Source organism: Drosophila biarmipes, chromosome 2R (genome assembly GCF_025231255.1).
Source record: "Drosophila biarmipes strain raj3 chromosome 2R, RU_DBia_V1.1, whole genome shotgun sequence".
Taxonomy (NCBI): Eukaryota; Metazoa; Arthropoda; class Insecta; order Diptera; family Drosophilidae; genus Drosophila; species Drosophila biarmipes.
The window spans coordinates 19,737,642-19,752,033 of NC_066615.1; the positions used below are offsets into that span (position 1 = coordinate 19,737,642).

General features: G+C 39.5%; 1 protein-coding gene across 1 annotated transcript in view; it reads right to left on the reverse strand.

Moving 5' to 3' along the window:
* Nucleotides 1-5,753: 5,753 nt before the first annotated feature.
* LOC108022517 (exostosin-1) overlaps nt 5,754-14,392 on the reverse strand; it is a 70,956-nt gene continuing 62,317 nt past the window's right edge. The window contains exons 6-10 of the mRNA XM_017091486.3: nt 8,499-8,602; nt 8,269-8,419; nt 7,871-8,200; nt 7,489-7,805; nt 5,754-6,952 (exon numbers count right to left, since the gene is read on the reverse strand). Coding sequence (XP_016946975.1) covers nt 6,844-6,952; nt 7,489-7,805; nt 7,871-8,200; nt 8,269-8,419; nt 8,499-8,602 — 1,011 coding nt within the window. The 3' untranslated portion in view covers nt 5,754-6,843. The remainder of the gene's footprint in view (nt 6,953-7,488; nt 7,806-7,870; nt 8,201-8,268; nt 8,420-8,498; nt 8,603-14,392) is intronic.

Below are 14,392 nucleotides of genomic sequence, written 5' to 3' on the forward strand. Positions count from 1 at the left end.
AATTGGCCCGTCTATAGGTATTATAAATAAAGGCAAGGGAAACCAAGTTAATTTAAAAATACATTTTTAGGAAAGTTGCTGTTTATTTAGGCACTTTAAAAATCAGAAAATTAATAACGCGCCTCAGCAGAGTGCTAAGTCCAAGTGCGAGTCATTTCTATAAATCAATTCAGATTAGCAGATTTCCTGGGGGCCAATAAATTACAACTTTCATTTCTCCCCCTTAAATTCATTTTGATTTCGCACCTTTTCTTGGCCATCTTTTCCCCCCTGTCAACCCAAACTGTTGGCTGACCAGAGGCTACAGATTGTTCTGACGCTTGAATGTTGATAATAGTTTTGTGCCCCAGTCCAATACATTCGTCATGAGGACGTTTGACACAAAACTTGCTGTCGACACTTGTAAACGGAGACTCTAAATGGAAATACAAATTGTACAGAAATTTATACAAATATTTGTGGAGTGCATATTGGGAAATTTTGGCAGCTGCACTCGAATGCGAACAATAGCAACAACAAGGACACTTCGGGCGGAAACCCTCAAGTCGCCGAAAGTTCGGCCTTTGTTGCATTGCCGTAATGAAAATATTTATGATTTTTGGAGCCGAGTTGATTGTTTACATATTGCCAGAGCATATTGAAAACTTCTTTATTAAATTTTACTTCAATAAAAGCCAATTGTTTCTTGTTGCCATCGCAGTGATTTTGTTTTCCTTTTTTTCAAGAGAGAGGATATGCTTTCTATATATATTTGTATATACAAAATGGCTGGCAAAGTTTTTAGTTTTCTGCCAGAGCGAGCTGCGTGTATTTCCCCCATTTTCCTTCAGAATTTTGCCAGATGAAAAATCTGAGGGATGTGGGCTGCTGCCTGATTGCTATGGCTTCTGTTTCAGCTCCTGCTGATACGATGCCGGAGGTTGACTGCCTCACCAATTCAAATGCTGTTTCATTTTTTCATATTCTTCCTAAACAATGGCATCAGATGTCGTCGTCGTTGCTCTTGGCATATCTACGCAAATATTTGTTGCACGTTCGGATACAAAATCGTTTAGTTAACGAGTCGTAAACACTTGTGATAGAATTTTACCATGCGATGAATTTATGCATAAATTTGTTTTCGGGGGCTAAATCCCATTAGGCGGGGCCAAGTTCGACAGGTATCTTTTGGCACAAATTAAATAAATTCCTTCTTTTTTGTGGACAGGTATTGGATTTTACTGCCAGCCAGGCAAAGCAATCACTGCATGCTTTATAAACTTTGCCTTACAAAGGAATTTGTATTGAAATGTTGAGGAGGTATTTTACCAATTTCGTTTTAAAATCAATCATCATGCACTTTGTTTATTAAATTTACAAGTTTAGCCATAAATGAAAAGTTCTGAACATGTAGCACACCATTTTAATTAACTAGCCAGCAGTGAGATACTTTTGATTCCACAACCGCCCGTGAATAAACAGGGGAAACATCTGAAGTGCACTGCAATCCTGCGGAATGGCTATGGTGGAAACACTCAACTTGGCGGCGGAAATTACGTAATTAGCAGAAACTACAAAAGGCACAGGGTGAGCGGGCAATTTGCGTAAAGTATTTAGCAAAACAATGCATAGAAGTTGTGTTGGCCCGTGTTGGCAGTTGCTTTAAGCCTAATTTAACGGTTCCGCAGACAAACAACGCGAATTGCGAACAGCGGCAGCCATTTTGTTTATGCCCCAACCGCACACACACAGCACTTAGCGGGCGAAAGGGGCCAAAGGATGCCGGAACATGGCCCACTTTCTAATTAATGCAAAATATGGCAGCTGCAAAAAAGAAACTAGCGTGCATATGTGTTGCCTACTTTTAGGTTGCGCCCACCTAAGCTGGCTGTTTTTGAGGACATACCAAACGGGGGAGTTGGTTGCGGGGCGTGGCACTCTGGCGGCTTCTTTGTTGCCTGCATCAAGCATCACTCACACACGCTCGCCAGCAAAGAGTGTTGTAGTTGCAGCTGCAACTGCGACATCAGCAACATGCAGCAACAACCTTGGCAGTGTCAACAGCAGGCGGAGGCAGCCTGGCGGAAGCGAGTGACCGCCGCCAGGGGTCGCCTGTGAGCTAAATTAAATCCTGAAAAATGGTAGCCCCATATGGGGTAAAAGCAGCTGGAAAGTAGCCCAAGAGGAAAGGTTAACTTTAAAAAGTGGAACAACTATGACCTACTTCATTGGTAACTAAGTTTTGGTCACTAAAACGTTTATTAAAAATATCAAGGTTTTTAGGATAAATAGGAAAAATATTAAGCACATAATTACATACATAAAAAAAGGTTTTAAATAAAAAAAACCAAAATAATTAATAGTTATATGGTTGAAATCCATCAAATTGTCAATTTAATCAACGACATTTCCAATTTGTGTAGTTTAACTAATGGATAGTAGCTAATAGGTAGCACATAATATAATGCATGTTAACTATTTTTTAAAGTTATGTCACAATTCATTCTACATACATTTTTTGTGTGTACTCGAATCAATATAATTAAATTAAGCTTTTCAACTAAAAACCTTTGGAACTCTAATGGTTTATATTAAATTCCTTCTAGATTTGTATCCAAAATGAGTTGCCTTTGAATTACTATAACTTTATACACTAAATATTTACATGAAAATAAAAAAATCCTCTGCTGGCATCCCAAAAGCCAAGCACATCAGTTAAATTACTCCTAAAAGCGTTCCATTATCGACTTAATTATATGGTAGAAGACCCTGCCATATCGATGGGAGGCCATAATTGGCAATTGGTGAGTGCTTCGTCACCAGGCCGCAGAAAGGCATGCAAACCGCGGAATTTCATTGCAGACATGCGGAGCCAGTGCATTATATTAATTTTCGAGAGCAGAGTAGACTTCAGGGGGTATGTGCATGTGCACGTAAATTAAGTTTTTCCTTTTAGTTTGGCAAACCAGAAACACGGCAACGCATTTTACGGCAACGAAATTTTCAGCACGCTGAAAAGTTTGCCGCTAATTCCTTGCGCAAACTTTGGCACAAATGTGTTTAGATCGGGCTTGCTCTTACACCTTGTTTAATTGAAAATGCATTAGCGGCTTAATTTGCAGGAGAGATGAGAAAAACGGTTCAAGTTTCAGTTTAATTTTTATTCAAAAATCACATTTGTTCTTTTTTATATATATATATAGAATACATATATATAATGTTTCTGCTGCGATGTTTTGCCAATAATTTATGTTTTAGGCTTACTAGGTTTTCGCTTTAATGGGTTTATTTATGTAATTTACATTTATTCATGTCTGTGTGGGCATGTGGTGTTGGTGTGGGTGTGGGTGTGGTTGTGGGTGTGTGTGAGTGTATGCCTTAAGCTTTAACAATCATTACTAGGCAATAGTTTTAAGCACATTCACTATATATATCTTGGTTTCAATTTACTTGCAGTTCAACAGGGACTTCTTTTGGTTTCTGTACAAATTGAAAGTATTATTTACCATGGACAAACAAAAGGGGAGAGGTTTGAATACATATTTTCATGAATGGCTCGCATTTACATTTTTTTTCAGCAACATGCCAATCATATCATATTTGCCAATGAAAGTGTACTGAAACAAAATTAAATTTCATTTAATTTGACAAGTGACATTCGTTAGTTGGAGTTGATTCCAATTTTATTAATGGACTTTTTCGCAGTGATTTGATGGGCCAGGTGAGTGGATCTATTTCAGAGTATCAATCTTAAGCTCAGATATGTTTTCATTAAAGCATAGTCAACACACGGATATTAATAGGTTAAGCTCCACAAAATGATATTCGGTTAGATATAGTTTTATATAATATAGTAGAAATAATAAATGGTATTTCTTTGTATCTTGCATTTTCCAAACACCTCATCTTCATATTTTATTGTCGTTTTTGTCAAGCCATTCTACGCAAATTATCTTTGTTCTTGCAAGTTTTGAGATTGGCAGAAGAATTTTTGCTGCATAAATATTTTTAGATTAATTTAATTATTTTGAAATAATGTTTAACCAACCATAAGCAAATACAGCCCTTTAAAATTCCATAACTTTACACTTTTTTTTTGGTTTTTGCATTTTTTAACCTATCATTTATGCAAAGCGTAAATCACCATATGATGATTTTATTTTACTGAATAACCCATCGGAATATTAAGTGAATGAGGATTTCTCTGTGGAATTTTTTCGCACATGGCTTGTCCAGTTAAATGTGGCAAAATAATTGATTATGCACAATTATCCCTATGAAGCAAATAAAATAAATGAATGGAATGCGGGGAAGTGAATGAATGCCAGGACAAGTGGAGGGAAGGACGTGGGGGTTAAAAGTCTATATGTATTTATGAGAGCACATGCAATTTTCAATTGTATCACAACATCCATATTCGTATTTCCATATTATTCTTATTGCATTAAGATTGGTTGGTTTTTCCAGGTTTTCGTTTTGCTTTTTTTACTTTGCGCTACTTCATGTTAATGTTAATGCAATAAATTTGATTACCGTTTCGCGGGTGGCGTTAATTATTTTATTGTTATTAATAAATGGCTTTTGCAATCGTTTTGTGTTTGTGTTTGGCCTCTCTACTCCGTTTTTGTTTGTTTTCCATTCATTTTTGTGTGGGCGGGGCGGGATCAAGGAGACTTTTCAATATTTTTGGTCAAGTTGTTTTGTTTTGACATGTTTGTTTGCTTTTGTTTCGGTTAAGAAATACCACTATGTTTACCTTTTGTTTGTTAAATCTGTATAAAAAGTGCAATTGTCTGTTTTTTGTGTTTTAGTTTACCTTGTCTTTGTTGTAGTGTCAAATACAAATTCACAAATACAATTATATACGAGTTATAATACAAATATCTCCCTTACACACAGATACAAAAAATAAAACGCACTGTACAAAATTTGATCTGATTCGGTTTCAACTCTATAGTTGCCTATATGTATACATATGTAGATGTCGCAGTGTATGTGAGTGTATCTATGTGTGCTGTGAATATCCTTCGCCTCGGGCCGCACACATTCCGTATATGCATATCCATATAGCTGGCATTTTTGATTATTATTATTCGTAGTCAACGGCAAAAATGTTTGTTTGAAATGTTTGATTTATGTGCATGCTGATAGGGAACATTTCATTGCATTTGTCGTCCCTGTCCGTCCGCTGCATTCCGTCCGCCTTTCTGTCTGCTCGCTGGCGCAGTCATGTTTTGACATCCGCACAGCATCCCCAGCACATCCCTTCGCATTCGTATATATTCATGTTGCCGATAAGCATATTCGACTGATAAATGCTAAACAATTTCGCCGTTTGGCAGTCAAGAGTTTCGAGCGTTTGGGCAGCGTTCCCAGTTGGCGTCAATCGATTCCCCTCTATAGTCTGTTGCTCGGTTCTTAAGGACCATTTAACCGAAGAGGATAAAAATATAAAATTATAGATCATAAAAAAAAGGTAAGTCTGAGGTTTTCCAGAAACACTCCGTTTTATAAAGTGTAATTTTTACACAAACAAATAAAACAATTTATAAATTTTTAAAAAAAAGTATACAGATTTGTTATAAAAAAACATAAAAAGACCTCAAAAGAAATTCCAAATAAGTTAAACAAAAATGGTAGATCCAAATTCATTTGATATGTTGAAGCATAGTTATTGCTTTTAGCTCTTATTGCCCTTCGCACTTGAATTGATTTCGCCAAGAAAAAATGTTTTATAAATTAGCAATATAAAATAATAAAACAAAGACATCAAATTCATCTGCAATCATGTATATTTGTTGTAAAAAATAGGTATAGAAATATACTTCAGCTATAGTATATGTATAGAAATTTCTTGTTGTAGCTTAAACATAAAACGCTCCCTTTTGAGGCGAGCCTCTCTTCTTGATATGCGCGTGTGATTAAAAAGTTGATTGCATTTTGATAATTGATTTACGTACTTCAATAAATGGCCACGTTAGGAATTAAAAGCTGAGTTGTCCAAATAAAAAATTGCACATAACAAATTGGAAATGGAAAGCTACTTAAACCTTAAACTTAGTTTAAACATTAGTTAATTGCTTCTCCTCTGCGGATTTTGTGCACATTTTGCTGAATGGCCTGCTGTTGCTCCATAATGGCCACGGATGATCAGAGGATGCAGTCGATTCTTTAGCTTTTGCATACGGAATTCAAGGAGCCTCAAGTTGGAATTGGAAACTGAAGAGGAGACGACTTCGCCATGTCCACACACACACGCTGAACGTGCGTTCACATTGATAAATCACTAACTATACACGGAGAGTTACAACAAGGACATACAAACATTTACACATACAAAACTCAACGCACACAGTACAAAAATCGGCTACTTATGTCCCTATACATATATCATCCATTTACATATAGGTATGTGTATGCATATAGAAAATTGGCTAAGCGCAGCTAATTTGAAATTAGCAAAAAAGATGGCAAAAATCGTTCGCTTCGCTTGCAGTTAAGTTAACTAGGCTAATTCACATAATCGTATTTAGAGTCTGTATATACACATTGCATATATAATTGCAAAGGATGCCGGCTGCTTACATCGATGTACACATGCATACATTTACAAACGCCCCCTGGCTCCTAACTAAGTTTCGTCCTTCCTTCTTTTCGCTACTAATAATAATTAACATAGTTCTTGCAACGCCTGGCCAGCGTCAAAAAACAGCTTTTCGTCTAAACTTATGTGTGTGTTTGTGTCTGAGTTTGTGTCTGTGCTCGCATCGGTATTAGTATTGGTATTGCTGTGGCTGTGGTGGTGTGGTGTATATGTATTCAGTACTCTTAGCGCTTGTAGCTGTTGCCAGGATGCACATATCGCTAGCTGCCGACCAGCTCGATCTGGCGGTACTTCTTGCGCAAATTGGAAACTGGATCACGGTACAGCATGGGATCCATGCGCAAGTTGGAACGTATCAGCGGCATGTAGCTGGAAAGATAGGAGGGGAAGATAGATTTAGATAAAATTTACGAACAGCTTAAAACTAGAATTTAGATCCGGTCAAAATAGTCTAAAGTATAGTACTTTAGCTTAAATTAAAACTGTCCTGCAAATTCTTAAGCAAAGGAAACTAAGCGAATTCCAACAAAAAAGTTTTTTTTTTACCATTAAATATGAATAATTTACTGACTAACAAGTCTTCGAATAAGTAGTACTAATAATAGTATTAGTAGTAATAGTAGTATTAGTAGTATTATTAGTATTAGTAGTGTTACTAGTATTAGTAGTATTAGTATTAAAAACAAAAGGGAAATTATTTATAAATAAAAACTATTCAATTTAAAATAAACATATATAGGACCATAAGTTTCTTAAAAATAAGTTGATTATCACTGTGAACGGTCCACGTAGTGACGAATTGCACCGGGGTAAGTGTAATAATTATGAAAATACAAAACAAATCGATACTTCTGAAACTCCTTTGACTTTCTGAATACTTAAACTCGCGAAGAAAGAAAACTCACCCAAAGACCGCCGCGAAGGTGTTCAAGCAGCTCTGGCGCTGGATAAAGTGGTCGGGATCGTTCCAGGGCGAGCGGCCCGTCTCCCGATCCTTGTAGCCCTTGCGCTGCGTCACCTTGATCGGCGGCTTCCTGGTCACGTGCGAGACCAGCAGGTTCATTAGGATGTCCTCGCAGTTGGAGGACTGCTGTACAGTCTTAAGTAGCAACAGCGACAGCCAGTTGGTGTACAAGTAGTTGTAGTAGCGGTGGTAGAAGGCCGCCCCAGTTAGCACAATTGAATAGTAGTTCGTCCACTTGGACGTGTAGCCCCAGGCGTTCTGCAGGCAAATGGATTGATGTGAAATATATCCTACGTAATGCATCCTGTGAGCCCAAAACCCACCTTGGAATCGTCCCAGAAGTGAGCCCGCGCCGGATAGCCAACGATGCGCTCGGGAAAATCCCTCCACACCGTGTAGGCAAAGTCCAGTTCATCCGTATTGAGTATGGCATCTTCATCCAGCGACAGCACGGCATCCGTCTGGATCTCTTCGTAGGGCAGGAATCGTTGTGATATGCTCGGTCGTCCCTCAGTCGTCTGGCTTGTGGGTCCAGCTCCCGGGCTGCTCCGCGTGCTGCCCCCCAAGGAAATCACATGCAGGGGTATGTGGTTGGTGGGGGGCCAGCGTTTCTTCAGGGGCAGCGGTCGATCGGCTGCCCAAAGGACAAGGATCTGCGGGTAAAAAGAAGGAGTAGTATGATTATTGGCCTCTGTGGTGTGTTATGACTATCTCAACTCACCCTCTCCACAAACTGGCTCTTGGTGATGGTCCTGACTAGCTTGTAGAGCGCTGCATTCGGTCCCAGGGCGGCGCCAATCTGCACGTATATAACCGCAGTGTAATTATGACGCGGCTCCGCGCCCATTGAGTTCAGCAGGAACGGCATGTATCTGAAAGGGGGGTCACAATCGATTGAGCTTCAAGGTTGCACAACAAGATATATCTACAGAGGGGCGAACCAGGACCCACCTTGAACTGTCGGCGAAGGTGGGCAACGTGAGCAGGGCGCCCGGCGAACTGTTCCACACCAGACTGCTCCGCACCGGATAATCCGGCAGGCGTTCGCGTATGATCTGCAAGATACGGAAGGGTGGTAAGTGCCTGGGTTAACGCTTGTTTAATGGTTTGTCGATACGCTCAAGTGCTGATTGCCAATTGATGGCCTAATGAGGAGGAGCAGAGGGGCGTTGTTGAGCTCAGCTCAGCGGTGCCTTGCTGAATTTCGAGTGCATTTCGAGGGGCGGGCCAAATTGCGTTTTGAATAGTCCTCCCGGTGGTCTATCGCCCTGACTCTACCCATCTATTCGGTTTCCCCACCGCTGAGAGTGATAATTCAATGGGCCTGAGTTGTTGCCTAATTTTCCGCTTGGCGCAGATGGTGGCCCCTTGAGTCTAACCGCCCCTATTCAGATGCACAACGGCGGTCAAAAAAACAGAGCTAAACGAGAAATCCTTGAACTGCAACCATCTGCTAAGCTTTAGGAGGATGTAGTCTTTTATAGTTCATACATTATAGATCAGGGCATAAGTTGAAATAATATAACCTATTATTCTGGCATGGTAACTCTTGTAAGTAGTAATATTCTTTTATCTAAAAGTTTCACGTAGTATATTTACTACTTAGTTTGCATAATTCGCTTTAACAGAGCATTTTAAGTTAGTTACATAAATTTCTGAGCTCTCAGTTGAAGTATAAAATATTAAAACACATTTAAACCCATTAATATCTAACCATAATCTATTAATCCGGGCTCGCCTGTGCGTAAACCATGCATATATGAATGTCGTGGGGCGTTACCGCAGTTTCCGCTGCGCAGCGGAAGTCGCACAGCAACCTCTACGGCCGGAAGTGCCCCTCTGCCGCTCTCCCTCTCTCTTGTGCCGGACAAAGAGGGGGAGATAGGGGGTTATTAAGGGGAGGTGGCGTGCCATTAATGCGGCGTTAATTTGTCGCTCAAAGTGTGAGCGCGCCTTAAAGTATGCCATGCCAAATTAGTTGGACACCCGACCGCAGTTAACTCGCCGAGTCCTCCTCCGGCACCTGCCATTTGGCACTGTTTTGGCTCCCAGTTTGCGCTTGCATTCGAGCTCGGGCTGAATGCAATTATAATTGCAAAGCCTGACCCCAACTAAGAGCTTAGTGTGCAGCGGGCGGTGTTCGAGCTGAGTTATGCAAGTGCAGGTGCAGCCAGCCACGTGCTCCTGACAGAAAACACAAGACGGAGCGTTATGCAAAAGCCACCCAGCCACCACCCATTACCCCCTAGCCTCCACTAGCCCCCACCATTTACCACCTCCTCCAGTTCATTCGTGTTATTTCTGTCTGGCACGCTCCGCTTTTGTGCGTGTGGTTGGTGGAATTTGAATGCTGGGACGATCATCTCCCACCGGATTCGCACCACTATTCAGTCCAAAAGACATAATGAGACGTTTGGGGAGTGGTACCTACAATTAGACGCAATTACGCTTGATAGATCGACAGTTGGTAATCCTTTGAGTGCCAGGTGCTTACCCCAGTTCCTCAAAAGCTACGAGAAGTCAGTTAGGCAGCACATGGATTAGTTTAAGTGCAGGAAACTCTTATAAAAATAAGGTGGGTACCTATTTTAAGACTTGTTAAATAGTAAAATTTTTTTCTATTTAATAATACGTATTTCTAGAAATCTGTGTATACCCAAGATTTATGTTTAAAAATAAATAAATAAAAATAAATAAATAACAACATTGTTATGTTGTTATGGAAATGTTGACTTTTAAAAATCCTAGTTGAGTGTGTCAGAAAATGTGTCAGGAGCAACATTTAAGGCTATAAACTCCCAAAGTCTTTGCCGCTTCTGCAACTATCAATATTCATAAGCTTAATCCAAAGCCAGGGCATCCTAACTTCGTTGGGGGCTTTAAGTTTTGTTCGTTTTTTGTTGCCATCTTTTTGTTTACATCCATCATGGTCCTTAGCCCCGCTCGTTAGGCGCCAGCCAAAGCAACCGGCAGGTGCGGATGCAAACTAACCCAACTAGGATTTGGCTGCAGACTGCAGGTCCTGTCGATCCTTGGCTCCTTGTCTGGCTGGCAACGTGTCTCGAGTGCCTGCTTTATATTTTGTAATTATAATTCCTTCTTCGGGGCTTCCCGCCCCTCCCCATTTTGCATAATCAACGCTCAGCGCGAAAAGCGTGTTTGTTCAACTCCTTTCCCGGCAAAGCTTTCCCTCCTCACGCTGTGTGCGCGGGTATCTATGTGTGCGAGTTTTCTGTTGTCCTGCGACATAATTAAGTCAATCTCGTGCTGTTGACGCTGCCAGCATAATTGAGAGCGAGAGGCAGCTAACAGGGGCCAACAGGCAGACAGAGTCGGCCTACGCCTGCGATTCAATTATGCACATTGCACACTGCAAACTGCACTCCGCACACTGCGCACTGCATATATGTATGCTTAGGCCTGGCCCAGGCACAGGACCCTCTTCGCCCACATTTTAATTGGCCAACAAAGTGCATTTAATTGGCTTAGATCCATGTTGCACAGCCGGAATTTTTAGTTACTCGCAGCAGCACGGAAATACATTTCAGCTTGGCTATCGGTTGTTTTCTTTAACCGATACTGATTTTAAAAACAAATTTCTAGAATAACATAAAAAAATGTGGCATATTTTTATGTTTTAGAGGTATTACTTTCTTCTTAGAAGGAAGAAGTTCGTTTTAAGAGGAATTCTGTGTTTTTTACCTCCTTATGTCAAAAACATTTACTACATCTACATTTGCTTTTTCATACAAAGACTAAAAAATTAGATAAATTATAAATAAATCTCCACCTACAAAGTGTCTAAAAATCATGGAAATTACATAAAAAATTGTATAAAAAAAATCATAAAAATATTAAAAATAAATAATCAGTCATTTCTAGGAAGAACAGATATTAATTTTTTACTTATTGTACAATTTTTCATAAAAAAAACATATTTAAAGGCCTGTCATGCCAATGAAAATATAATTATTTTAACAAATGTCTTGGAAAACTTCATATTTTGTGTGTCAAGGAGGAACCACTGTAATTGTGTTTGCTTGGCTACACATGTCAGGAGATCTTCCTTCCAGCTGCTGGGCTTTCTTTTCTATCATTCCTGGCTGGCAGGCTCTATTTGGATGTCAGCCAGGAGACTTATCGCAGCAGAAGGACCAGGAGCAGCGGCAACAATCGCTGCTGGCTCTACTTAAGGAGCATAAGTGCGGCGGTCGGAAAAGGAAGGCAGCCAGAACTTCATTTCCGTTTCGCATCAGCACCGAGTTTATAGATGTGTGCATTTGCGATGATTAAGTTACCGGTTGAGGTAACTGCAGACGGCTGGAGGCCCCGGACCCAATAGAGTGGATAATGCAGGCAAATAAAACAGGTGGATGTGCTGCATATATCCTGCAAACATTTGGCTTAAAGACGGAACTTAAAGTGTTTACTAGCCACCAAAAACCCCAAATCGTTTTCACTTGGCTTGCAGTTGGCTGAATGCATCTACGCATATATTATGTGCAGTATTCAGTATACATGTCTGCCGAAATGTGCTTAAATTAATTGCCTGAATTTCCTTTGGCCTATGCAAGTCAAATTTACTTTTTCCCCCGCTATACAACATGTTTATTTTGTTGATCAGCTCTCTTTTTATGTAAGCTTGCTTTTGAGAAAATTTTAATTGAAGCTTTTGGCAAAGGGGTTACCAAAGCAGTTTGTGGCAAAAGCAGATTACAGAATAAAGTAAAAAAAATATAACTTCACTTAGGTATTTCGTAAAATTAGTGTTGTTTCTGAGGCTTTTGTTGCCAAAAAGGGATTAAAGCTAAAGGAATTGCAAACATATGTCCAAGTTTTCAAACAACATTTCATCTTTGATATTTAAAAAGTATACATTTATATTTTACTACTAATCAGCTTAAGGAGACACTCTTCTGCAGCTTACGTAAAAAGCATATATGTTTACAAATTGAATTCTGCTGGGTGAGGCCATTGCGAATGTTCTCGTTTCCCCTTCCTGTCGGCGAAAAGGGAAAATGTCGGTTTCTTTTTCTGCATGCTATTTTTCTTAGCATACTTCTTGGGGGCCAGCAACTTCCTGCGTGTGTGTGTGGGGGCGGGGGAAAGTGGGCGTGGCAAGCGGGCCAAAAGTTGCAAGCTGTGCAAAGGCAGCTGCATACATAAAAGTAAAATGTACTCCGCTAGTTGGCCAGGCCAAAAGTTGCACTCAGTGACACCCAAAACACTCAACATCAAAATAAAATGAGAAAAAGGCAAACTCCCGCCAAGACAAACACTAAATTAACTTATGCAAGTAGCTAAAGGAGACGTGAACATGCAGATAAAAGTGGAGGGGAAGTAGAAAATTGTATGTAAATGCTAGTTGGAAACTTCCTCTTAAAAATTAACAAACGTTGAACAGGCGTACGAAAGCTGAGCTCCAAAAATTAGCCTCGGCCAACATGGCGTATGCGTAACAAGTTGACTTCGATTTCAATTTTCATAAATAACAGCGAACCTCTACTCAATTATAAAGCAGGTGAAAAACAAACGCATGAATATCCCAGAATACAAAAACGCCCCCTAATAAAAGTAAAAACATTTAGAAATTAAAACACGTACGCCAGAAAGCAAACAATTTTATCCGTTGCGGTTTTTGGCTTATGACAATTAAACAAAAACAGCAACAAATCGCTAAACCAATTCCAAACTGAATTCGCTTTATATTACTTTTTCATTTTGGTTTTAGCCATATTTTATATGCGCCATTCGGACGTGTTTTTGCACAAAAATTTATCGATCTAAACTTGTTGACCAATGTTAATTAAGTGGCGCGTCTCCATGGGCGGAGGGGTTTCGGTTATCAAGGGGGTTTATTCGATGATGTGTAAATGGTGTGCCGGCCGTGCAATTTTTCGGCTTTGTTTTTGGATTAGCGAAAATACATTTTCAATGATTTTATGGTGATATTGAAACTGTATAAAACGCAGGGTAACTGATAAAAAATGTACTGGTTTGAAAGGCACTTTTTTAAATTAAAAATAACAGCATTGTGAACTTTTTCGAAGCTTTTAAATAGTTTTTTAATTATTTAGTTTTGCCATTTCACTATTGAATTGATTGTTTTCATCCATTCAAAAGTCAACGTCGCTCTAGGGAGTTCTCTAACTTTTTAAGCTCCTTAATTTGCGCTTAAATTTGCAATGATTTTTTCAGCACCTCTTCAGCTTAATCGCCAGCATTTTGGCTCTTGGCGTTCATTCATCTTATAACGTCATTTGCCATGACTTCAAACTTTCAGCCCACGATGATGTCATTATTGTTGGCAAACTTCGGAGCTGTCGCTACAACGCAAATAATCAACAACAACAGCTGAAGTTATGAAGCTGCTTTGACAAATTCGAAAAACAAGTAAAAAAGCCAGAGGAAAAAAATCCAGCAAAGACAAACAAGTTTTGACGGCGGCCAAGAGGAGAAGCTAACTTAATTCGTTTGACTTCAGTTTATTCAGTGTCTGTATGGTGTATGGGCTCAGTCGAATGTAACAAAAAGCAAATAAATACCAAATAAACATTTATTCACAAAAGTTTGCTCAAATTAAAAGCCCTGCGGGGTGCTGTTTGTTTGTTTGTCATTCTTTATTTTGGGTTAATCGATACTTGTTGGGTTCGATGGGCGGAACGGAATATTTCTTGCCCAGATGATATGATAAATAAAAGTGGCAGATGCTATGGCAGAATCAACAACAAAACATGGAACTTTTCCATAAATATTATTGATTTAAATATGCTGAAAATGTTTCACTTTCATTTGAATTTTAATTAAAGCCAGCTATCATTTTCCCTAAGCTAACATCTTATTTC